The 21,283-nt window shown below is 38.9% G+C and overlaps 1 protein-coding gene across 1 annotated transcript; it reads right to left on the bottom strand.

Moving 5' to 3' along the window:
- Nucleotides 1-1,231: 1,231 nt before the first annotated feature.
- LOC124858445 (sialic acid-binding Ig-like lectin 13) lies at nucleotides 1,232-4,722 on the bottom strand. The gene is made up of 8 exons (XM_047350492.1): nucleotides 4,630-4,722; nucleotides 4,187-4,280; nucleotides 3,619-3,999; nucleotides 2,599-2,898; nucleotides 2,267-2,524; nucleotides 2,109-2,175; nucleotides 1,833-1,872; nucleotides 1,232-1,739 (listed from the first exon to the last, which is right to left on the bottom strand). Exons 2-8 carry the CDS (start codon nucleotides 4,272-4,274, stop codon nucleotides 1,518-1,520), a joined length of 1,356 nt encoding a protein of 451 aa, XP_047206448.1. The 5' UTR covers nucleotides 4,275-4,280; nucleotides 4,630-4,722; the 3' UTR covers nucleotides 1,232-1,517.
- Nucleotides 4,723-21,283: the final 16,561 nt, after the last annotated feature.

Raw genomic sequence — 21,283 nt, forward strand, 5'->3', positions numbered from 1 at the left:
TTCTGCTTCCACTCCCATCATTCATGCAAACCAAAGTTTTAACTTCCATTAACTCTTCAAATATTTCCCCATTTTGGTCATTGTGATTGCTCCATACTGAGCTATGTCCATTGAAATCTTCACACCAAATTACCTTACCTTCTAAATGCCTCCCAAGTTCCTCCAAGTACTTCAGTACTACTTTTTTACATGGATTGTAAAAACTGATTACTTTAAAACTTCCACTTTTTGTACAGATTTTACTCGTACTCGTACTCATCGACTTCCGCTTCATCCGGGACCTGGTCGCGGGGGCAGCAGACTCAGCAGAGACATCCAGTCGCCCTTCTCCCCAGACACCTCCTCCAGCTGCTCCAGGGGGAGCCCGAGGCGTTCCCAGGCCAGCCGAGAGACATAGTCCCTCAAGCGTGTCCTGGGCAGTCCCCTGGGCCTCCTCCCGGTGGGGCGTGCCTGGAACACCTCCTGAGGGAGGTGTCCACGAGGCGTCTGGTATAGATGCCCGAGCCACCTCAACTGGCTCCTCTCGATGTGGAGGAGCAGCGGTTCTACTCTGAGCCCCTCCCGGATGGCCGAGCTTCTCACCCTATCTCTAAGGGAGTGCCCGGCCACCCTATGGAGGAAGCTCATTTCAGCCGCTTGTATCCGGGATCTCGTTCTTTCGGTCATGACCCAAAGTTCATGGCCATAGATGAGGGTAGGAATGTAGACCGACCGGTAAATTGAGAGCTTCGCTTTTCGGCTCAGCTTTCTCTTCACCACAGCGGACTGGCACAGTGCCCCCATTACTGTGGCAGCCGCACCGATCCGTCTGTCGATCTCCCGCTCCATTCTTCCCCCACTCGTGAACAAGACCCCGAGATACTTGAACTCCTCCAGTGGAGGCAGGAACTCCCCTCCAACCTGAAGAGGACAAGCCACCATTTTCTGGTCGAGAACCATGGCCTCAGACTTGGAGGAGCTGATCTTCATCCCAGTGCATGCTGTAGGTCCTGGCTAGAGGGGGCCAGCAGGACCAGGTTATCTGGAAAAAGAAGAGACAAAATCCACTGGTCCCCAAAACAGACCCCCTCCGGCCCTTGGCTGCGCCTAGAAGTCCTGTCCATAAAAGTTATTAACAGGACACCCCCCTGTTTTACAAAAATCAATAAATCTGAAACACACAAACCTGAACAGTGCATCTCTACCACCAATAACTATAAGGTACAACTTCATCATAATGAGACACGATAGATTAAGATTGATTTAAAGCTGTAATGCATCAAGTACACAAAATAAATAACATTTTAATACACTATCTTTTATGATACATTCAGGTATTTTACGTTGTGAGATGTTTTGAAAGATTAAAGGTGATAATTTGAATACAGATAAATTATTTGTTACAATGATGAAATCATAAGTGATAAATATGAGAGACTTAGAGAAGATTGATATTCCTGTCAATAAGTCGTATTAAAAAACTAAACACATTCAGGAACTAACATCTCTATAAACAAAAACTAAATACTCTCATGTGATCAAACAGCACTGACAGAAGTTCTCTTCTTCACTTGTGCATAGAGATCCTCTGGACTGTCATCAGACACTTTGACCTGAGAGTACAATGTCTCCTGCTGGCCATTGTCCTGCACTGAGACTGAGGAAGCTTCAGGCCGCCTCTGGATGAAGGCTAAGTCCTCATAATGAAGTTCTTCCTCTGTTTCATTGGCTTGAACAGCAACCTCCTGGTATGTTTGGGTCTGTGGGAAAATGAAATTGTTCTTGTTTAGCAAATGTTGTCACAAACCTGCAAATAAAAACTTGCTGCACAAAGAAGATGAAAAGTACTTGACCTGAGTCTGTTGTGGAGTTGGACGTTTGGACTTGAAGTACCTGGAATACATTAGAGAGCTGTCAGAATAAATCTGCTGTGTTTCAGGAGATACACAAAGACTGAGAGTGAAGATGGATCTGAAACAGACATGAGAGGACGACCATTAATAACATCAGACCAGGTTTAGCTCTGCACTAAATATAAAGAACTAGTTTAGAAATTCATCTGAAGGTTTAAATAAAACCTCATTATTATTCCTTAAATTAAGTTTATTGTTTTAAATTCTGATACTCACCAAACAGAAAGAACCAGGCAGATTAACAAAATGACTCCAACTACAATTGCGACCAAGAAAATCAATCCTTTTGCCAAATCACAGAAAAACACAGTTTAACAAATGTCAAAAACATGAGCGTCTACTTCTAAAAATGTGATTAAGTTGACTCCAGTTACCCTTAGTATTAAGTAGGATCACTGATGACGTCTCATTACCCAGATCATTTGTAGCCACACAGTAAAACTCTCCTCCCTCAGTAACATTGAAGCTGTAAACCTGCCCCACAGATACATTAATGGCTCCATGTTTGCTGTTCCTGAACCAGGTGAAGCTGGCAGGAGGCTTGGCTCTGCTGGAGCAGTTCAGCTCCACCCAGCTACCTGCTGACACCAAACCTGATGGACTGATGGATGCTAAGGTGTTTCTAGGAGCATCTGAGGAAAATGGGACACATTAAGTTTATTGATCAGAAACAGCTGAACCATGACGTGCTGACAGGATCACTTACATGAAACACTGAGAGTCACTGCTGTCTCTGCTGTCTTGTTTCCTCCATTCACAGGATATCTGGCAGAACATCTGATGTATCCATCATGTGTGTCTGACAGAGTGATGTTCTCCTGGATTTTAGTTGTAAAGGTTCCATCTGTGTTTTTCTCTGTTTGTCTGTGAGAGTCTTGTTGGAGATTCCAGGTGAGTTCAGGAGGTGAGTGTGGACAGGGAGTCAAAGCTGAGCAGGTTATAGTGACAGACTGATGCTCCTTCAGATCACCACCAGAGATGTTAATGCTGGGACTCCAAGGAGAATCTGGGGATTCACATCAGAGACAGTTTACAAAAATAAATATTATGCAGTTTATTATATAAAGAATGCATTCAAACATGTATTCCTATAAAAGGTTTTATTAATCATATAATTAATTAACAATGTTGTTTCATTAAATCTGTTGATTTTGTAATCATAATATTTGCGCAACCATTTAGGTATTTGCAGTTTTAAAAGAACTGAAATGCAAGGAAAAAGACTTTAACAATCGACTGTGAGAAAGGAAGTAAAATATTATTCATATAGTACCTTTCTAGACATAAATCACAAACTGCTGCACAGAAGAAAAGTAAAAACATATTGACTGATTCTGTCAGTAATAAAACAGGAGATATTTCATTTCATTTCACACTAACTTTGTTTAATTAGATCATTAAAAATATGTATTTTTCTAAAATAAGGCAAACTACAGTAAATTCTGCCAACTGCACACTTTTAAACAACATTGTTTGGCCTACTGAGAGTTTTTCAGTGTTAAAGCTACAGAAAGATAAATAGCAGAAGATGAGAAAGAAACATAATTTCAAGCAGAAAAACGTCTTTATTCAACTTTGGACTCAAATGATATTGTTGATAATCATGCAGTAGATTTTTAATTAAACAGTAAATTATTGAGATCGTTATTTTCTATAAAACCAGAGTTACTCTTATTGTGACCCTGAACAATAATCTCATAGATTTATAAAATAAAAGATCTTTTACCTTTAACTGTTATCTGAAGAGGATCAGCACAAGCTGTTGCTCTGAACGGCCCGTTCTCAACTCTGAAGAAGTATCTGTCTGTATAACTGGTTTTTAAATCAGGAAACAGAGTGGTGCAGTTTCCCTCTCTGAGGTTTCCAGTAATATTCAGAGTATAGGTGTTAACTGACCCACTGCTGTTGAAAATAGAAGAAGCTGGATTGCCAAACCATGCTTTATGTTTCATCCAGATACCATAAATAGTTCTGCTGTTGTTAAATGTTGTTTCTTTTGTATTAAAGCTACATGGGATGTGCAAACAAGATCCATTCAGTGCTTCAATCTCCTTTGGTGTAGTGATGAACAGAGTTGGTATTCTATCACCACAATCAGCCAAAACACCTGTAAAATCAGACCAGTAATGAACATAATGTGAAGCAAAATCTGTACAGAAAACGTTCATGATCCACAAACTCCAGTTCAGCTGCAGCAGGTTACATGTGGAGCATTTAAACAATATCAGGATCAAATATTTCAGAAATGATTAATGTGATGTCTCCAAATGAAAGGAGGTGAACAAACAGCTCACCTGGAAGGAAGAAGACAATCAGTAACATGTTGACTGTCAACACGTTCTCAGACAGAGCTGCTTTCAGACTCTGATCGTCCATCTTCATCACCGACTGGAAATAAAACATTTAGGTGATTTATTAAAGTAGGTCTAAAATTAGAGTTTTAGCTCCTAACAAAGCAACTTTGAATGTCCTGCACACATTTCACCCATAAGTTTAACACACAGAGCAAGGCTTGTTAAGTGTAAGAAGGAGAAATTAGGATCAACTACAAGGTTGCTCTTTAAAAGTTTCCCGACACTCAAATCAGATAAAACTTCAAAGAAGCCATTAAGAATATTTATTGATAATAGAAAACTCAGACACTTAAATATATAATGGATCTATTGACAAAACGTATAAATAACAAAGCATGATGAAATATTTAGTTAAATGTTCAGAATCAGCAGCGTAAACTTACCAGAACTTCTGTGGTTAAAAGGAACAAAGTTTGGTTTTAAAACCAGTTGATCTGTTTAAACCAGTTGATCAGCAGCAGAATAAACAGCCACCTTCTCTGTGAACAGAAGTTTACTTAAATGAGTCTTCAGCCTTCATGCTTTGTCAAAGAGGAAGTAAGATCTTTCTAATTATTTTAACATCATGATGTGATCTCATGACGTACGATTTAAGACACAACTCAGTCACTTACTGAATATAACTAATTATTTCTCAGTTCCCGTTAGCTATGATAGTTATTAAGTTTAATCACAAAGATACAAATACCAAAAGAACATAGAAAATATAAACAGCGTGAGGACGTGTTTTATTTAAAACCTCAGTGCAGTTTGTCTCTGTGAACCTCCTGCAGAACTGATAAACCAGCTTCTCCTTTTTACTTCAACTTTTCAGCTTTTCTCAGTATTTTGAACAGCTATCAGTTCACATCTCACCACTTTGTCCTGACACTTTGGTTGAGGGATGGAAAGTCTCATAGAATCAATACTTTGTCACTGTACTATAATAGAGTTAACTTCATAACTACGTTCTTGTTGTTTTCAAAAGTACTTTTATAACTTAAGCATTTATTTGATGCAATCAATCTGATTTCTGGCCACTATTAAACCTTTGTTTTCCTCAGACTTTAAGCAGGAGCTCTGGAGTCTAAATGCTGCTGATGCAGTTTAGTCTGCAGCCAGAGGCTGAAACATATCAGGCAACAAGAGGAGACAGAAAGGAGAAAAGGAAACAAGTTTCAAAAACAGGAGCAATACCTGATTGGACGGAGTCATGATGTGACAATAGAAGCAGAGAAGTGATGCCAACATTTAAAAATAGGCTAAAGCTGATGAACCGGAAGAGTGACTATAAACTTCATTTCAGTAAACTTCATTTAAACTGTGAAAAACATATTGGTTTACTGTTGAGTCTTTATAAGAAGCCTGTCCGAGCTATCGCACCCTGTTGGCGGTTAGACGCCTCGGACCTCCTATTGAAGGTGACATGTAGTTTTATATCTGGTACTCCCATGTAAGAGATGTAAACTCCCTCAGTATTTATCTGTAGACTATGTGTCACCATTCTGGTGTCTATCTGGTACGGTATGTAATAGCAGGTGTCCAATCCTTAATCTAAGTGTTGCTGCAGCATTCTAATGAACCCGGTTAGACTGGTCAACTATGGAGGACCTGTACTGACAAAATTAAAAATAAAAGAACAAATATATATATTTTATTTTTCCTATTCCTTACACATGAGTTTTCATCAAGAAATATATATATTTTGTTTTTCCTTTTCCTTAGACATGCCTTTGTTCTATTTACACTTCCTCGTCTCTCTTTTTCCTTTACCGTATGCATTTCTCCTTCATTATGCAAATGAGGAGGGCTGCCTTCTTCTCTCCAGCTCCTCTACTATTGGTCAATAAACAGGAAAAAGGAGGATCCATGTGCAGGCTGAGGGTGTGTCCCAATTCAGGGTCTGGATCCTTCCAAGTCCGTCCTTGTGGGCCGATTACGTCACAGCGAGGCGCAGAAGTATGGCAAGCCAAGTGTGCCACAAAACGGCACTTTTACCACGTGTCTGGTTTAAAGGTCACGCAAAAAACGCCGTTTTAGAAGTCAGAACGCCGTAAAATACGGCGAAAAACCCATCAAAACGCCGTTTTTTACAGACCTCTCATCTTTCTACATAGGAAAAATTGCACAATCAGCTGCTGACTGATTACTTTTTTGCCCCACTGTATTGGTAGATTCTGAAAATACATGAATAAATCATAGAAATAAACAGTGGGTAATAAAAAAAGGCAAAACAAAAAAACTTTATATTTCTAAAGTTGTTTATAGAAAAATAATAACACAACACACATTTCTTTTCCTTTATTTAACCAGATTATAACCAACCAATAACAGAATAGGCGTACTTAATGTACAAGTGAGGGAATAAATGTGTAGATGAAAAGATGTCTGTACTGTAGTATTGTATTTGCACTTTGAGAGACATGTATGAGTAAAGATAAAGAGCACATGGATAATTATTTAGGACTGTGACACGCAGAAGGAACTGCAGGTGCATGCCTTTTTGGGCTGTCTTGCTTTGATTGAAAATATGTAACATGATAATTCCAGTAATGAGATATGGGAATTGGTCATTATATTAGTAAAAATGTAAAAAATAGTTGTTATTTAATATCAGATAGTTGTATTGATCATTTTATTAGGACCTTTTCTGAGTTGTATAAAAAACTAAATAATGCGATAGAGAATTTCTATTTTAGGGTTCTTATTCATGCCAACTCATAGATTAAGAATCTTTCTAGTAATTGTTCATAGAAAAATAACAGCAAACACGGAATACAAGATTCATTTTTCTGTATTTAATAACATTACAACCACCAAATGTCCACAGATAGCGTTTCTGCAGACTCGCTCCCGTGCGAGTGCCATCTGGTGGAGGAGAATAGCATTACAGCTACAACTCGGATTTCAAAAAAAGCGGCGTTCAGTGACCAGAAAAACACAGTTTTTTATGGCGTTTAAAGAGCGACACAGAACGGCATAAAAAACGGCATTCTGATGGGATTTACGCGAGTAAAATGCGATGTTCAGAAACCAGAAAAACGCAGTTTTTTACGGCATTCTGTGGTGCTCTTTAAACGCCGTACAAAAACTGCATTTTGATGGGTTTTTCGCCGTATTTTACAGCGTTCTGACTTATAAAACGCAGTTTTTTTGCGTGACCTTTTAACTAGACGAGTGGTAAAAGTGGCGTTTTGTGGCACAATTGGCTTGCCATAGGCATGGGCTGCGTGCAGAACGGAGAGGTGGACGTGCGCTGGTGCAGCTTACCTCTTCTCTCCTCTCCTCCGCTGTCAGATAGATCCCTGCCCTGCAGACAGGCCGGCTAACCATCCAGGTAAACAAAACGAATATACTTGCTTCCTAAACTTTGGATTAAAAACTTAAACTTCACCTGCCTCCATTTTATCTAAACAGAAGTGGCCAATGTGGAAATATTAATGCCTTATTATTAGTAGTGTGGAAATATAAATGCCTAATTATTAGTAGTGTGGAAATATAAATGCCTTATTATTAGTAGTGTGGAAATATTAATGCCTTATTATTAGTAGTGTGGAAATATAAATGCCTAATTATTAGTAGCTAAAACTAAGATATATTTGGGACTTTGCTGCTTATAGATTGATTATTATTAGCAGTTTTTAGTTATGCTTTTGAGAGTTAGAAAAATCCTTAAACAGTAGCTTTTAGTGTGATCATACAATGTGTTTATTATTCAAGGTTAAAGCTTGCAGGTGTTTTCTCTCTGTATCGTGAGAAGCCGGCAGTGTATTGGGGAGGCATGGTACTCCTCTCTGTGCTGACCGAAACTTCTGATAAGTATTCCACCCTGAAGATTCCTGAAAACGTGAGGGAAACAATTATTTAATGAAATGATTAAATGTATCTCTGTTTCTTTGATACTGTTGCTGGGGAGACATCCACAGACAGAATGATTGTGTATGTGTACTGCATAGCAGCGTGGGGCATAAAATGTAATGTAACGCAGCCCCCAGTGAGAACACACAGAGGTTTCCAGGTAGCAGTGTAAGTGTGATGTCTCTCTCTCTGAATTCAGACTGGTTTTAATAAACTGGTGGAAACTACAACTGATCTCTGACTGAGGATTGTCGATGAGAGGTGAGGAGTATTGTAAGAGTTAACGGACGGCCAGTAAAGTTTTGCTACCTCGACACCAATAAATGACATACCACCAGGCGCTAGGAGAATGTCTACGATTTAACTCTTAAATTAGAAGAAATAAATCAATTCAAATCTATCTCATAGATGTACGTATTACATTTGCTATAATGGTCCCCAATGACTTCTGTTTGACTCGTGTTTTTATTTATTGCAAATATGGCCAAATGAGCTGATTAACATTATTAAATGTGGGGCATCTAGGCTAAGTTGCATTTTCTACTTCTGTGTGTGTAAAAATGAGCCTGTGATAAATCTAACACTATAAAGGCAACCGACAGCTTCATGTGCCACCCAAAATGTCTGTGCACGCCACTGGTTTTAAGTATTTTCAGTATCCTTGTTTTCGCAGTATATCTGAAGTCATAAAGACTGAAGGACAAATAACAGTTTGTGATGTGTCTCCTCCTGGTGGTGGAGTGAAAGAACACACGCATCACTCAAAGAGCTTAATACCAAAACAAATCAGAGGTATTTGTACAGAAACCATCCTCTAAGGTTTGTACAAAGTTTAAAGTTACGAACAATAAGTTCTCTTTCTAAAGCTTACACATAATGTCCATTTTCAAGGCAGATCTGATTGTTTTGAGGAAGTTGCATCTGTTATTCAACAGCTCTATGAATTAAGAAAGGAGTAAGAGATTTCACATATCTGAAAAACTGCATTTTAATGTTGCAAAGAACATAAACTCTTATGCAAACAATGATAACTTCCTCTTCCTTAGTGTGATATTAACCCAAATATTTCAGTGGGAATTCAATGATTTGGTACAACTTCTAAACATTTTATTCCTGATATAACTGTGAAGAAGGAACTAAGTTACACAACATGAACTGGAAATGGTTATCCATAAAAACCACAGTTTATCATTCAGCAAGATAAATATGACAACTTCCAATATAATTATAAAGTGGGTCAATTCCTGGCAAATCATCTCAGTGTAAAAAGCCAAATCCACTATTCCAGCTATTCTAAATTCAACAGAAGAAACAGCTTAAAATCCCCAAGACATCAACAATGTTTTCAATTCCTTCTACATACAGTGATATACACCTTATCATAATCCAAACCAAAATGAAATAAATGTATCCCTGAAAGAAATCCAGCTTCCTCATTTAGCTACTGAAAAAGCTAATATGTTAGACCTTCCACTTAGACCAGATGAACTTCATAAAGCACTTCTTAAAATGTCCAACAACAAATCACCTGGACCTGATGGATTTCTAAAATAACTTCTGGCCCATATTATCACCACTCTTCTTGTAACAAATTAAGTCAAATCAAATTCTACAATACTACCACAGATAAACACAGCTGGCATTACAGTACTTCTGAAACCAAATAAAGACCTGATGTACCCATCAGGCATCCCATCGGATGCAATGAAAACCTTTGACAAAGTGAACTGAACATTTTTGCCCAAAGCATTAAAAAAATGTGGATTTAGAGTCGTTCGTCAGATGGATAAAAACACTATATACCTCACTGAGGGCTACAATAAGTACCAAAGGAATCACATCGTTCAGTTTTATACTCCTGTAAGGGTTATGATTATTGATTATACATATTTATCAAAAATTATAATTAAAAATCATAATTTAGAAGAAATAAATTCTAACCAAAAATAATTTCTTATGAATAAAGATCAGAGATATGCTATGGTGATGTGATTATTGGGCTCACAGTACTTAATAATTACAGTTAATTATTATCATTAATAATTGATCATTATTATCCAAAACCACGCCAAATATCACTGTGTTATCAACCGTCTCACCGACTGGTGGAACACTAACCTTATCTTGACAGATAATCACTCTTACACAAAACAAACACAAATACTGTCTCTTTATCTAATGTATTAAACCAATAGTTCCTCTTACAATCAAACTATTCTGGTCCAGCAACGTTCACCTAATTAAACATGCACTATTCTACAAAAGGGGTTCACTAATAATAAAAAATCAGGATGTGTGCTGAGGGTAGATGGAGATCAAACCAGGAGTTTATGGATAAATGAGAATAACACAACAATTTAGATGAACTTGGAAACAACAAAACCACTAGACAGTGAAGCCTTTCTCTGTGTGTGTCTCTAGACAGCAGCTATCAGCTGGTAGAATGGTAGGGCCACGCCCCGGACGCAGAGCATCTAGCTGCCTCAAAATCTCGAACAAAGGGGAGCTCAGTGGAAAAACTTCAAGGGTAATAAAATGATGGAATGAACAATGGAGTGGCCAGGCCACGAGGTCCAGACTGCAGTCTGTTTCGAATGAAAAACTTCCACAGTTCAGCTTTAACTCCTGGCTGATTGGCAATCAGCAGGACAACGCATCCAAACTTGAGCGCTCATTGCGCTTCTACAGTATTCAGACAGTAAATTAAAACAGTTCAGCAGAAAACACTTCAATAAATATTGCATGCAACAAGTTAATACCTTGGATTAACTAATGGTGATCCTAACTCACCTTAACTATGCCTCACCCTGCCCAGACCTCTAAATACACCTATCTGATTTAGTATAAAAAAAGAACGAAATTACTTTGACGTGGATTTCTTCTCTTCACTGGCTTGAGGATGAGTCCTAGGTCTGAAAAACATACAAGGGGGACCAGAGTGTCACGCCTCCGTGATCAACTCAAAAACAGCTAACTTTTCCTCCATCCAAAACGGGGAAAATATGACTAACCGTTGCAGACGACTGGAAAGCACGGAGTCACGCCTGTGTCGCGTCTAACGGTCTTCAACCGGATATGAATCTTTTGATCTTTTTGTATCAGACAGATTTCCAGCTTTCAAGCTCTTCCGGGAATGGCCAGTGAGGAGGAAAAGTAAACCTGCCCGCGAGCTTCTATTCTCCAGAGATTGCCCCAGAGCGTATTGCTTCACTACGACTAGAAATAGTGATTAAAAGTTTGTTTCCTTGGAAAAAAGCCCTAATGACATCATCTTCAAGGCCGTCCGTCGCTGCGACGCATGCCGATGTGAACAGCACAGTCGTCTACCCAACCAAAATGTATGACCCAACACACATAATGGCGTCATAGTCGACTTGGATGTTGAGATCAATCAATTGCTGTTGGACTCTGAAAGCCGCTGCGTTTTTAAGCTGTTTATGTGTCTCTGTGTTTGAACACCTGAGCACAGACTCAGGTGAACTTAAAGTTGGACTGCTAGAACCTCATGGTGGAAAACTCACTATTCCTTTGTCTTTACTCTTCGTGTTTTTTCACTGGTTGCGCCTAAAGGTTTTATGACCCTTTGTGTTTCACTGAGCTCCAACTTTGGGGGTTTTATGACTGCAGCTTGGTGGAGGCCGCTCCCAAAGCTTTGCTCAGTACCATATTTTCTCTTGTTTTTGACATAACTACTGGTTTGACTTTCATTACACACTCAATGTTGTTTTATCTTGTTTAGTTAATTATTTTACCTCTTTTGTGTAGAACTTTTGCATGGTTGATTAGATGAAGATTATTGAATCAGAATAGCGAGGTGAATCAGGGCTGTTGATTTAATAAATATTCACGTAGATAAAGAGAGAGCGTTTGTGTTTATTTTGAGCAAGAGTGATTTGTCTGTCAAAATAAGGTCAAAGTTCCCCCACCTTCAGTGAAGCGGCTGATTAAACAGTGACATCTAGTAATAGTTATCAATTATTACTGAGAACTTAATAATTGTAATTATCAAGGGCCTTGAGCCATAATTACAACACCAGAGGACATCTCTGATTTCGATTCGTAATTAATGATTTTTGATTAAGAATTTTTTTTTATCGAATTATAATTTTAAATTATAATTCTTGATAAATATTAATTAATCAATATTCATAATTCTTACACAAATCTCGCTGGTTTGGATAAAATTTGATCGTGCTCTCCGAAAAGTGATCTGTATCGTCCAAAGTCGGGAACAGGTCTGAAAAAGCTCTTTGTGATGTCAAATATTGATATAGATTCTTTGATGCATCATAGAGTGATGTCATCAACTCTGATGTCATGGTCTCCTTTGATGCTGAACTGTATAATTCAACATACTGTGTGAAAAGTGACACAAAGCAGAGAACAAAGTAAACCTCTTAAACAGAAATGCTATCATTGATGGAATGATACACTGTTGATGTCAGTGTTTTTCATGAATTTATTGAGTGGAAATAACTTGTTGGAAGGAGTTGAGAATACAGGGAAGTGTAAATAGGAAACTTCTTTAATTGAAGGTAGGAGTGCAGCCAAGGAGTTTTCTTTTTGCCAACTTGTGTTGTTGCGTGTTTTCATTATATTACGGATCAGAAACAAGCGGACCCAAGATTCAGCCAGACACAGTACTGAAAATTTAAAAGGTTTATTCAGCCACAGGAAAACGTCACTCAGGTAAAACTCCACACAGCTTCTGGGAATCACTGGGGCAGAAAGAGGGATTAGTGACTTGTAGTTTCTCCAGATATTGCAAGGATCAAAAAAGTCACTAACCTGCTTTTGTCTTGGGTAGAACTTGAAACCCAGAGGGGAAACCTCGGTGGGTGGCAGGCAGTGATCTCCACAGAGCAGGTAAGAGAGACAGGTGACTTTAGGCTGAATAATCCAAGGGCTAGCCTGGCTCAATAATCCGGGGACAGAAACAGGGTCAATGATCTGAACAAGAGACGTCAGGCAAGGAGCAGGCAGAGGCATAAACCAGATGCGGGAAACAGAGTCGAAAACCAAAATCCAAACAGTCCAACAGGGAGCAGGCAGAGAGGCATAAATCCAAAAGACAAGGCAAGGTCAAGAAACAATGATCAGACAGGAAGGAACGCTGGATATCTACTCACACGATGGCTTTCAAAAATCTGGCACCATCTGCTTGTCAGAGTCAGTATATATCAGGGAAGACACAGGTGCTTGGCATGCCACAGATTGCACTGCACTGCAGCAATCACCAGGTGCATCTAATCTGCTGATTGCAGCCAGGGAGACAGGGTAGAGCAGACGTGCCAGAATCATAACACATTATGGATTTACTGCACAATGCAGCGGCTCAAGGCAGAAGAGAAATTTCCCTTTGGGGCTTTTTTTAAAATCTTTATGTTGATCTCACTTGTGAAGCACAGACACTTTAATCAGAATCAGTATCAGATTTATAGCAGAGTTAGTCATTATGAACAGCACAGTCGTCTACCTGACCAAAATGGATGACCCAACACAAATAATGGCGTCATAGTCGACATGGATGTTGAGGTCAACCATGTCCTCCCATGAAAGATTAGCTGAAAAGGTTTCATTTTCACAAACATTCTGGTGATACTCCATGTCTAACCTGTATATTAGATGGTCTCACTTCTCTAAAAGGCGTGTGATATCTATGATTCAAATGTTGGACTATTTGTTCGCTACTATACCTCCCAGTATCATCTGCTACTATATACTCCAGTATGGTCTGCTACCACAACTTCCAGGAGGAATTGCAGCTGATAGGAAAGGGCGTCACAGCTCTATTGTCACAGTGGGCTATATAAGGACACAGGAGACGCCCCACCATTGCTTTTCTCCCGCTGGAAACCAAGACGCGGTTACCACGCAAAGGAGGCGCATCATTCTGGAGAAGAAACCACACGTGGGTTTTCATTAATTATCCCCACTGGCCAAACTCTTGAGAAGAGTTTCCTGGGATAAGAAGACCAGTAAACTTTACTTTACCGATCAAAGGCGTGGATTTAACACGTAACCCAAGAAAAACCCACGGAGGTTTTTCAAGGAGACGCAATTTTCCTCTTTGTTTTGTTCCAGACGACTGCTGACAGTCCGTCATATTTTTCCCCTTTTGTCAAAGGAGGAAGGCCGGCTGTCTTTGAGTTTGTTACGGACGTGTAACAAACTCCTCCCTCTCCCCCAGCTCCAGAGAAGACGTCACCAAGTAATCCTGCTTTGTTTTTATTTCTATTAGAAATAGCTTGGGCAGGATAGAGTAGGATTTTAGAGCGATTTAGAATCGCCACTTATAGTCCAATGTGTTCTAAGTTGTATCTGCATGCAATGTCTTATTGAAACTTTGATTGCTGTTGGACTCTGACAGCCGCCGCGCTTTTAAGCTGTTTAGTTGTCTCTGTGTTTGAACACCTTAGCACAGACTCAGGTGAACTTAAAGATGGACTGCTAGAACCTCATGGTGGAAAACTCACTATTCCTTTGTCTTTACTCTTCGTGTTTTTTCACTGGTTGCGCCTAAAGGTTTTATGACCCTTTGTGTTTCACTGAGCTTCAACTTTGGGGGTTTTATGACTGCAGCTTGGTGGAGGCCGCTCCCAAAGCTTTGCTCAGTACCATATTTTCTCTTGTTTTTGACATAACTGCTTGTTTGAATTTCATACACACTCAATGTTGTTTTATCTTGTTTAGTTAATTATTTTACCTCTTTTGTGTAGAACTTTTGCATGGTTGATTAGGTGAAGATTATTGAATCAGAATAGCTAGGTGTATCAGGGCTGTTGATTTAATAAATATTCACGTAGATAAAGAGAGAGCGTTTGTGTTTATTTTAAGCAAGAGTGACTTGTCTGTCAAAATAAGGTCAAAGTTCCCCCACCTTCAGTGAAGCAGTTGATTAAACAGTGACATCTAGTAATAGTTATCAATTATTACTGAGAACTTAATAATTGTAATTATCAAGGGCCTTGAGCCATAATTACAACACCAGAGGACATCTCTGATTTCGACTCGTAAGTAATGACTTTTGGTTAAGAAATAATTTTTTTCAAATTATGATTTTTAATTATAATTCTTGATAAATATTAATTAATCAATATTCATAATTCTTACACAAATCTCGGTGGTTTGACTAAAATTCGATCGTGCTCTCCGAAAAGTGATCTTTATTGTCCAAAGTCGGGAACAGGTCTGAAAAAGCTCTTTGTGATGTCAAATATTGGTAAAGATTCTTTGATGCATCATAGAGTGATGTCATCAGCTCTGATGTCATGGTCTCCTTTGATGCTGATCAGCCTAATTCAACATATTGTGTGCAAAAAGACACAAAGCAGAGAACAAAGTAAACCTCTTAAACAGAAATGCTATCATTGATGGAATGATACACTGTTGATGTCAGTGTTTTTCATGAATTTATTGAGTGGAAATAACTTGTTGGAAGGAGTTGAGAATACAGGGAAGTGTAAATAAGAAACTTCTTTAATTGAAGGTAGGAGTGCAGCCAAGGAGTTTTCGTTTTGCCAACTTGTGTTGTTACGTGTTTTCATTATGGATTTACTGCACAATGCAGCGGCTCAAGGCAGAAGAGAAATTTCCCTTTGGGGCTTTGTTTTTAATCTTTATGTTGACCTCACTTGTGAAGCACAGACATTTTAATCAGAATCAGTATCAGATTTATAGCAGAGTTAGTCATTATGAACAGCACAGCCGTCTACCTGACCAAAATGGATGACCCAAGACAAATAATGGCGCCATAGTCGACGCGGATGTTGAGGTCAACCATGTCCTCCCATGAAAGGTTAGCTGAAAAGGTTTGATTTTCACAAACATTCTGGTTTTGCTCCATGTCTAACCTTTATATTAGATGGTCTCACCTCTCTAAAAGGCGTCTTCTAATTTCTAATTGATCTGACTTCCTCTTGTCATATTGGGAGCATGGAGCCACATAGTAAACAGGCTCCTGGAATTATGTCCATTCCATGTTTTGGTAGTGGACCTGGAACCGCTTGGATTGATGGCTTTAGTCAGGTGCCTTAGAGAAAGTAGAGGCACCAAAAGGTTTCTTGTGTATCTTTGACCTTTGTTAACATGCTTGCTGTAATTGCATTGAGTTGGAAGACTGAGTCAGCAGAGTGATTTAAGTCCTGCTGGACTTCCATTGAGGTTGGACTCTCAAAGTTACCAGAAGGAACTGGTTCCCCCTGGATCTCTTTTAAGAGGGAAGTCACACCTTCTGGCTGGTTTAGTTGCAGCTCAATGGTTCATTGCAGACATCATCACAAAGACAAATAATGGCGTCACAGTCGACTTGGACATTGAGGTCAACCAAGTCTACCCATGAAAGATTAGCTGAAAAGGTTTCATTTTCACAAACATTCTGGTTTTGCTCCATGTCTAACCTGTATATCAGATGGTCTCTGTCAGGATGTGACATTTTGGACTTTGTGTTTTGTTTTGTTTACTAATTATCATATTTCTCCAGCCCCTCTGGTTAGGTTGTGTTTACTTATTGTTGACATTTTGTTTGTTTACATCCTAGTCCTTGTGTTCTCTGCTTCCCTTCCTGTCTGTTCAGTCTGTGTGGTGTTAGGTTTCATTACTCTGTAATCTGGTTTGCTTTATGGGTTCCTTGTTCGTTCTTAGGTTTGGTGTTTCTTATGTTCCCTTCAGTTTCTCAGTTTCCTTCAGTTCATGTTTATCCCTGATTCTTATGCTTTATTTTTATCTTTGTTTATAGTTTTTGTTTTAGGTATGCTCGGTGTCTTGTTAATTACTTGTATTAGGTTCACCTGTTCCCTCTGCCTTCCTGCCTCCTTGCCTCACCTGTCCTTAGTTCCTTTGATTACCTGCCTTTGTTTTCTCTCATATTCTCGCATATTAGTTGGTTTGTTTCATTATGTTTTTGGGGGTTCCTTGCGTTACAACTCGACCCTTTATCCTCGTCCCTGCCTTGAGTCTCCATGTTCCTGCAGTGTCTGCAATGTAAGTGTTTGGATCTCGACCCTGTTCAGTACCTGCAGTGTTTTTGTTACGTTTTGACTTTTTTTGATTAAAGCTGAGACTGCTTTTTGAAATGCTGCTTCCAAGCTCTTGTCTGCGCTTCGGTCCACTCCAAAACCCCACCGTGACAGTCTCGTTCTCTAAAAGGCGTCTGATATCTCAGATTCAGATCTCGCTGGTTTGGGTAAAATTCGATCATGCTCTCTCAAAAGTGATCTGTATCGTACAATGTCGGGAACAGGTCTGAGAAAATTCTTTGTGATGTCACATATTGGTAAAGATTCTTTGATGCATCATAAAGTGATGTCATCAGCTCTGATGTCATGGTCTCCTTTGATGCTGAACAGTCAACATACTGTGTGCAAAATGACACAAAGCAGAGAACAAAGTAAACCTCTTAAACAGAAATGTTATTATTGAAATAATATATTGTTTGCTTAATTTCAGCTTTTTGTATTATTTTACTGAGAGGAAATACTGTAACCTGTTGGAAGGAGTGGAGAATATTGCGAAATGAAAATTAAGTAGTGTTATATTTTAGCATTTTATTATTTAAAAAAAAGAAACTCTCTAGGTTTTATCTATGTTTTATTAAGTGATCAGACAGCAAATATGTTTTCTTCATTTACTACATTACCTACAATGCCATTTTAAGCACACATGTCCACTTTCCTCATCAGATCAATTTCTCTATTAATGGTAAATATGGCAGAAAACTCATAACCTTTTTTAAAACGGCTGATAATCTCCAGGGCATTTAATGGTCAAACTATTTACAAACTGAGTGCAAACAACAGCTGAAGTCCTAGGCTACTGTTTTTTATTTTGTTGTTTTTGGGTTTTTTTTTCCGTGGAGCTAAGGCTATAATGCTCCGGTTGATATATATATAAAAAAAACTTTATTAGAAACTGCTTTGGGATTGTTTCAGTTGCAATGGACACTGAGAAGGAAACGAAAAGGAAAAAAATGGCCATCCAGAAAGTTACTGAAAAGTGGACGGTAATAATGAATGCAAGTTGTATTTAGTGGCAACTGCAGCTTAATATAGAACATCTGACTCCAAACACAGGGGTGTATGTGTGTGTGCGCTTGTGTGTATAAGGTTTGTCCATAAAAATATGCAATAGCAAGTGTGAGTAGCCACAGACCTTCCCTCCTGGACCCGAAACAGACACAAAGAGGCTCTGAGACACAGACATACAAACACCCTCCCCCCAAACAGTGCTCAGTGAAATGTTCAAAGCTTGGGAAATCTTTTTAGAATCTATGCCTGCTTTAAACGTCTCTACAACTTTATCCCTGACCTGTCTTGTGTGTTCCTTGGACTTCATGATGCTGTTTGCTCCCCAATATTCTCTTAACCAACCTCCGAGGTCATCAGAGCAGCTGTATTTGTACTGAGATTAGATTACACACATGTGGACTCTAGTCATTAGCAATCATCAGGCAACTTCTGAAGGCAACTGGTTGCACTCAGAGTAAATGGGGATGAATATTTTTGCACTTTTTAGTTTTTCATTTGTAAAATATGTTTGAAATCATGTTTAATTTTCGTTCCACTTCACAATTGTATACCAATTTGTGTTGGTCTTTCACATAAAATTCCAATAAAATATATATTTTTTGTGGTGGTAATGTGACGATATGTGGAAACGTTCAAGAGGTATGAATAATTTTACAAGCCACTGTATATGCAAAATTATACAAATATATGTAACCTTTTGTACATATATGTAAAATTCTGAAACTATATTAGCCTGATTTATTGATTGGATTTGGCTACATTTTGATCCACTGTTTAAAATATTTGCTCTGTTCTTGGTCTTATATTGAATAAGTTCTGCTTAAATGCTTCCTCTTACTTAAACAAAATCCTTGTCAATTTATTAGCTAACTGTGCAATAAACGTAATACTTAACGTAAAGATTAAAGACAAAGTCCCACAGGGAAATATAGACCTTGAGCCGCTGCATTGTGCAGTGAATCCATAATGAAATCAGGTATAAACACGAGTTGGCAAGAAAATCCAGCAAGCAGGTCAGCCATCTACAGTGTCTTCTTCTTTTCCTTTTATCAGTGGACCTCCAAGGTCAAAGATAAACAAGAAACCTTTCTGTTCCTCAACTTCCTCTCAGGCACCTGACTCATGCCATTAATCCAAGCGTTTCCAGGACCAGTACCAAAACAGGGAGTGGACAAACTTCCAAGGTCCTGTTTACTTTTTATAGTCAGGTTGCAGTCAGGTTGCAGGCTCTTGGCAGAACCTCTGACTTCAACTGTTTTCACATGTAAATATGTAAACATATACAAGATTTTGTAAATATATATAACTTTTTGTAAAAGGTTTGGCTCACAGTTACAAGAGCAAAAAAAAAATATGTAATGTGCTTGCTGAAAAAATGTTTTTACTTATTTTCTGAAAATGTTAGGTAGGAAAACTTTACTGGCCGTCAGTTAACTCTTACATTACTCCTCACCTTTCCCCGACTCTTTTATTTGGCACCCAAAGGACAATCTCAGTCAGAGATCAGTTGTACGTTTCCACAAGTTTATAAAAAACCAATCTGAATTCAGCGAGGGGACACACACTTACACTGGTACCTGGAAACGTCTGTGTGTTGTCCGTTTTGGAGGGGCCACAATATCTTTATATACCCTTCGCTGCTATGCAGTACACATACACAATCATCCTGTCTGTAAATATCTCCCCAGCAACCATATAACCTCATATCCAAATAAGGAGTACTTCTAGTCCTTCTCCTATAACAAACTTATCGTGTCTGGCGCCAGCCTTGTCTCCTTTCCCAATTTATGACCTTGCCCTCTCTGTGCGCTGTTCTCCCCTGTCTTCTTCTCCCCCATCGGTGATTCCTTGTCCTTCACTGATTTATGACTTTGGACTCTCTACTTCCCTCCCTAAGGACCTTGCACTTTCTATGCTTCACTCCCTAAGCTTGACCCCTCTATGCTCTATGTACACATGCCAGTTACACACATAGATAGTTAATATTACACACATAAATAGTTTATATTCTACACTAACTAATCCCAAGTCAACTTCGAGTCCTATGGTATAAATTTCAAGTTGTTAACAAGTCATATTGACTATCCCTGAAACACTACACACAAGCAAAAACCATGTGCTTTCTCTGTATTGAATGAAAAAGTGGGGAAAAAAACTTTCACAGTTAGCTATAGCTATCGACTGTGTCCAAATCTGTAAAAGGAGCATCAGCAGAACAACTGAAATGGATTTAAGGTTGCATACAAAACTGTACAAACTCTGCTGCATTAACATTATGCGCAGAGAAAAATGAAAGAACAATGCTCAATGGAAAGCTAGCTTTAACTTTCAGTGTAATGTAACCTTGACTAACAAATGAAAACATTAAATATACCAGTGTTCTTGCACGGAGTCTCCTTCTCCATTTCCGTATCAACTGTAGTTTATGGATACTCTCATTTTGCATTAGAAGGAACATTGCTCACAGCTCAGCTCAGAAAGCTCTGCTACCAAGCTTCCCCCCATGTTGTGTAACGCCCACTGTTGATGACTCATGCTTGGTTTGCAAAACTGGTGGAAATGGTCAACAAAACACCAAAGTTCGAAGGCACGTGATCGAACCTGTTCAAGAACAAGAGTTCTTTCGGTGGAAAAACGCTATCAGCCTCTCTCTATGTATTTATTTCAGGCTCACCTACTGTGCAGGATCTCTTATGGGTGCACTTATTGGAGTAAGATTAGGACACAGTCTTGTTAAACCACTAAACTTAGAAGAGCCAGCTCAACATGTGAAGAGACTCAATGATTACTTTTTACTGGAGCCACAGCTCAGCCCAACAATGGAAGCAATTCATGGGTAACAGAGTAACTGAAATACAAGAGATCACAAACCCAGAGTTGTGATCTCACCATGATGGCAAAATGAACCCTGCTGACCTGCCTTCGCTGGGTCAACATGCACAGACTCTTACTGAGAGCCAGCTGTGGTGGACTAGACCCACTTCACTGTCAACAACTGAAAAGAAACTAGAAATTGATAATGACTATGTGGTGAATAAGATGAACACTAAACTGAAATCTAACTATGAGACTGTTGTACAACTCACTAGCACTGAGCAAACTGAACATCTGTTAAACTTAGAAAGGTACAGCAAGCCTACTGCATGGGTAAAATGCTTTGTTACCAACACCAGAG

The sequence above is a fragment of the Girardinichthys multiradiatus genome, chromosome 21 (assembly GCF_021462225.1).
Source record: "Girardinichthys multiradiatus isolate DD_20200921_A chromosome 21, DD_fGirMul_XY1, whole genome shotgun sequence".
Classification (NCBI taxonomy): domain Eukaryota; kingdom Metazoa; phylum Chordata; class Actinopteri; order Cyprinodontiformes; family Goodeidae; genus Girardinichthys; species Girardinichthys multiradiatus.

Excerpts from the sequence above, each read along its gene's own strand:
- LOC124858445 (XM_047350492.1), bottom strand. The coding sequence starts at position 4,274 with ATGAAGATGGACGATCAGAGTCTGAAAGCAGCTCTGTCTGAGAACGTG. Across the intron at positions 2,899-3,618 it reads TCTTCAGATAACAGTTAAAG|ATTCTCCTTGGAGTCCCAGC; the intron begins GTAAAAGATCTT and ends GTGAATCCCCAG. Across the intron at positions 2,176-2,266 it reads GATCCTACTTAATACTAAGG|GATTGATTTTCTTGGTCGCA; the intron begins GTAACTGGAGTC and ends ATTTGGCAAAAG.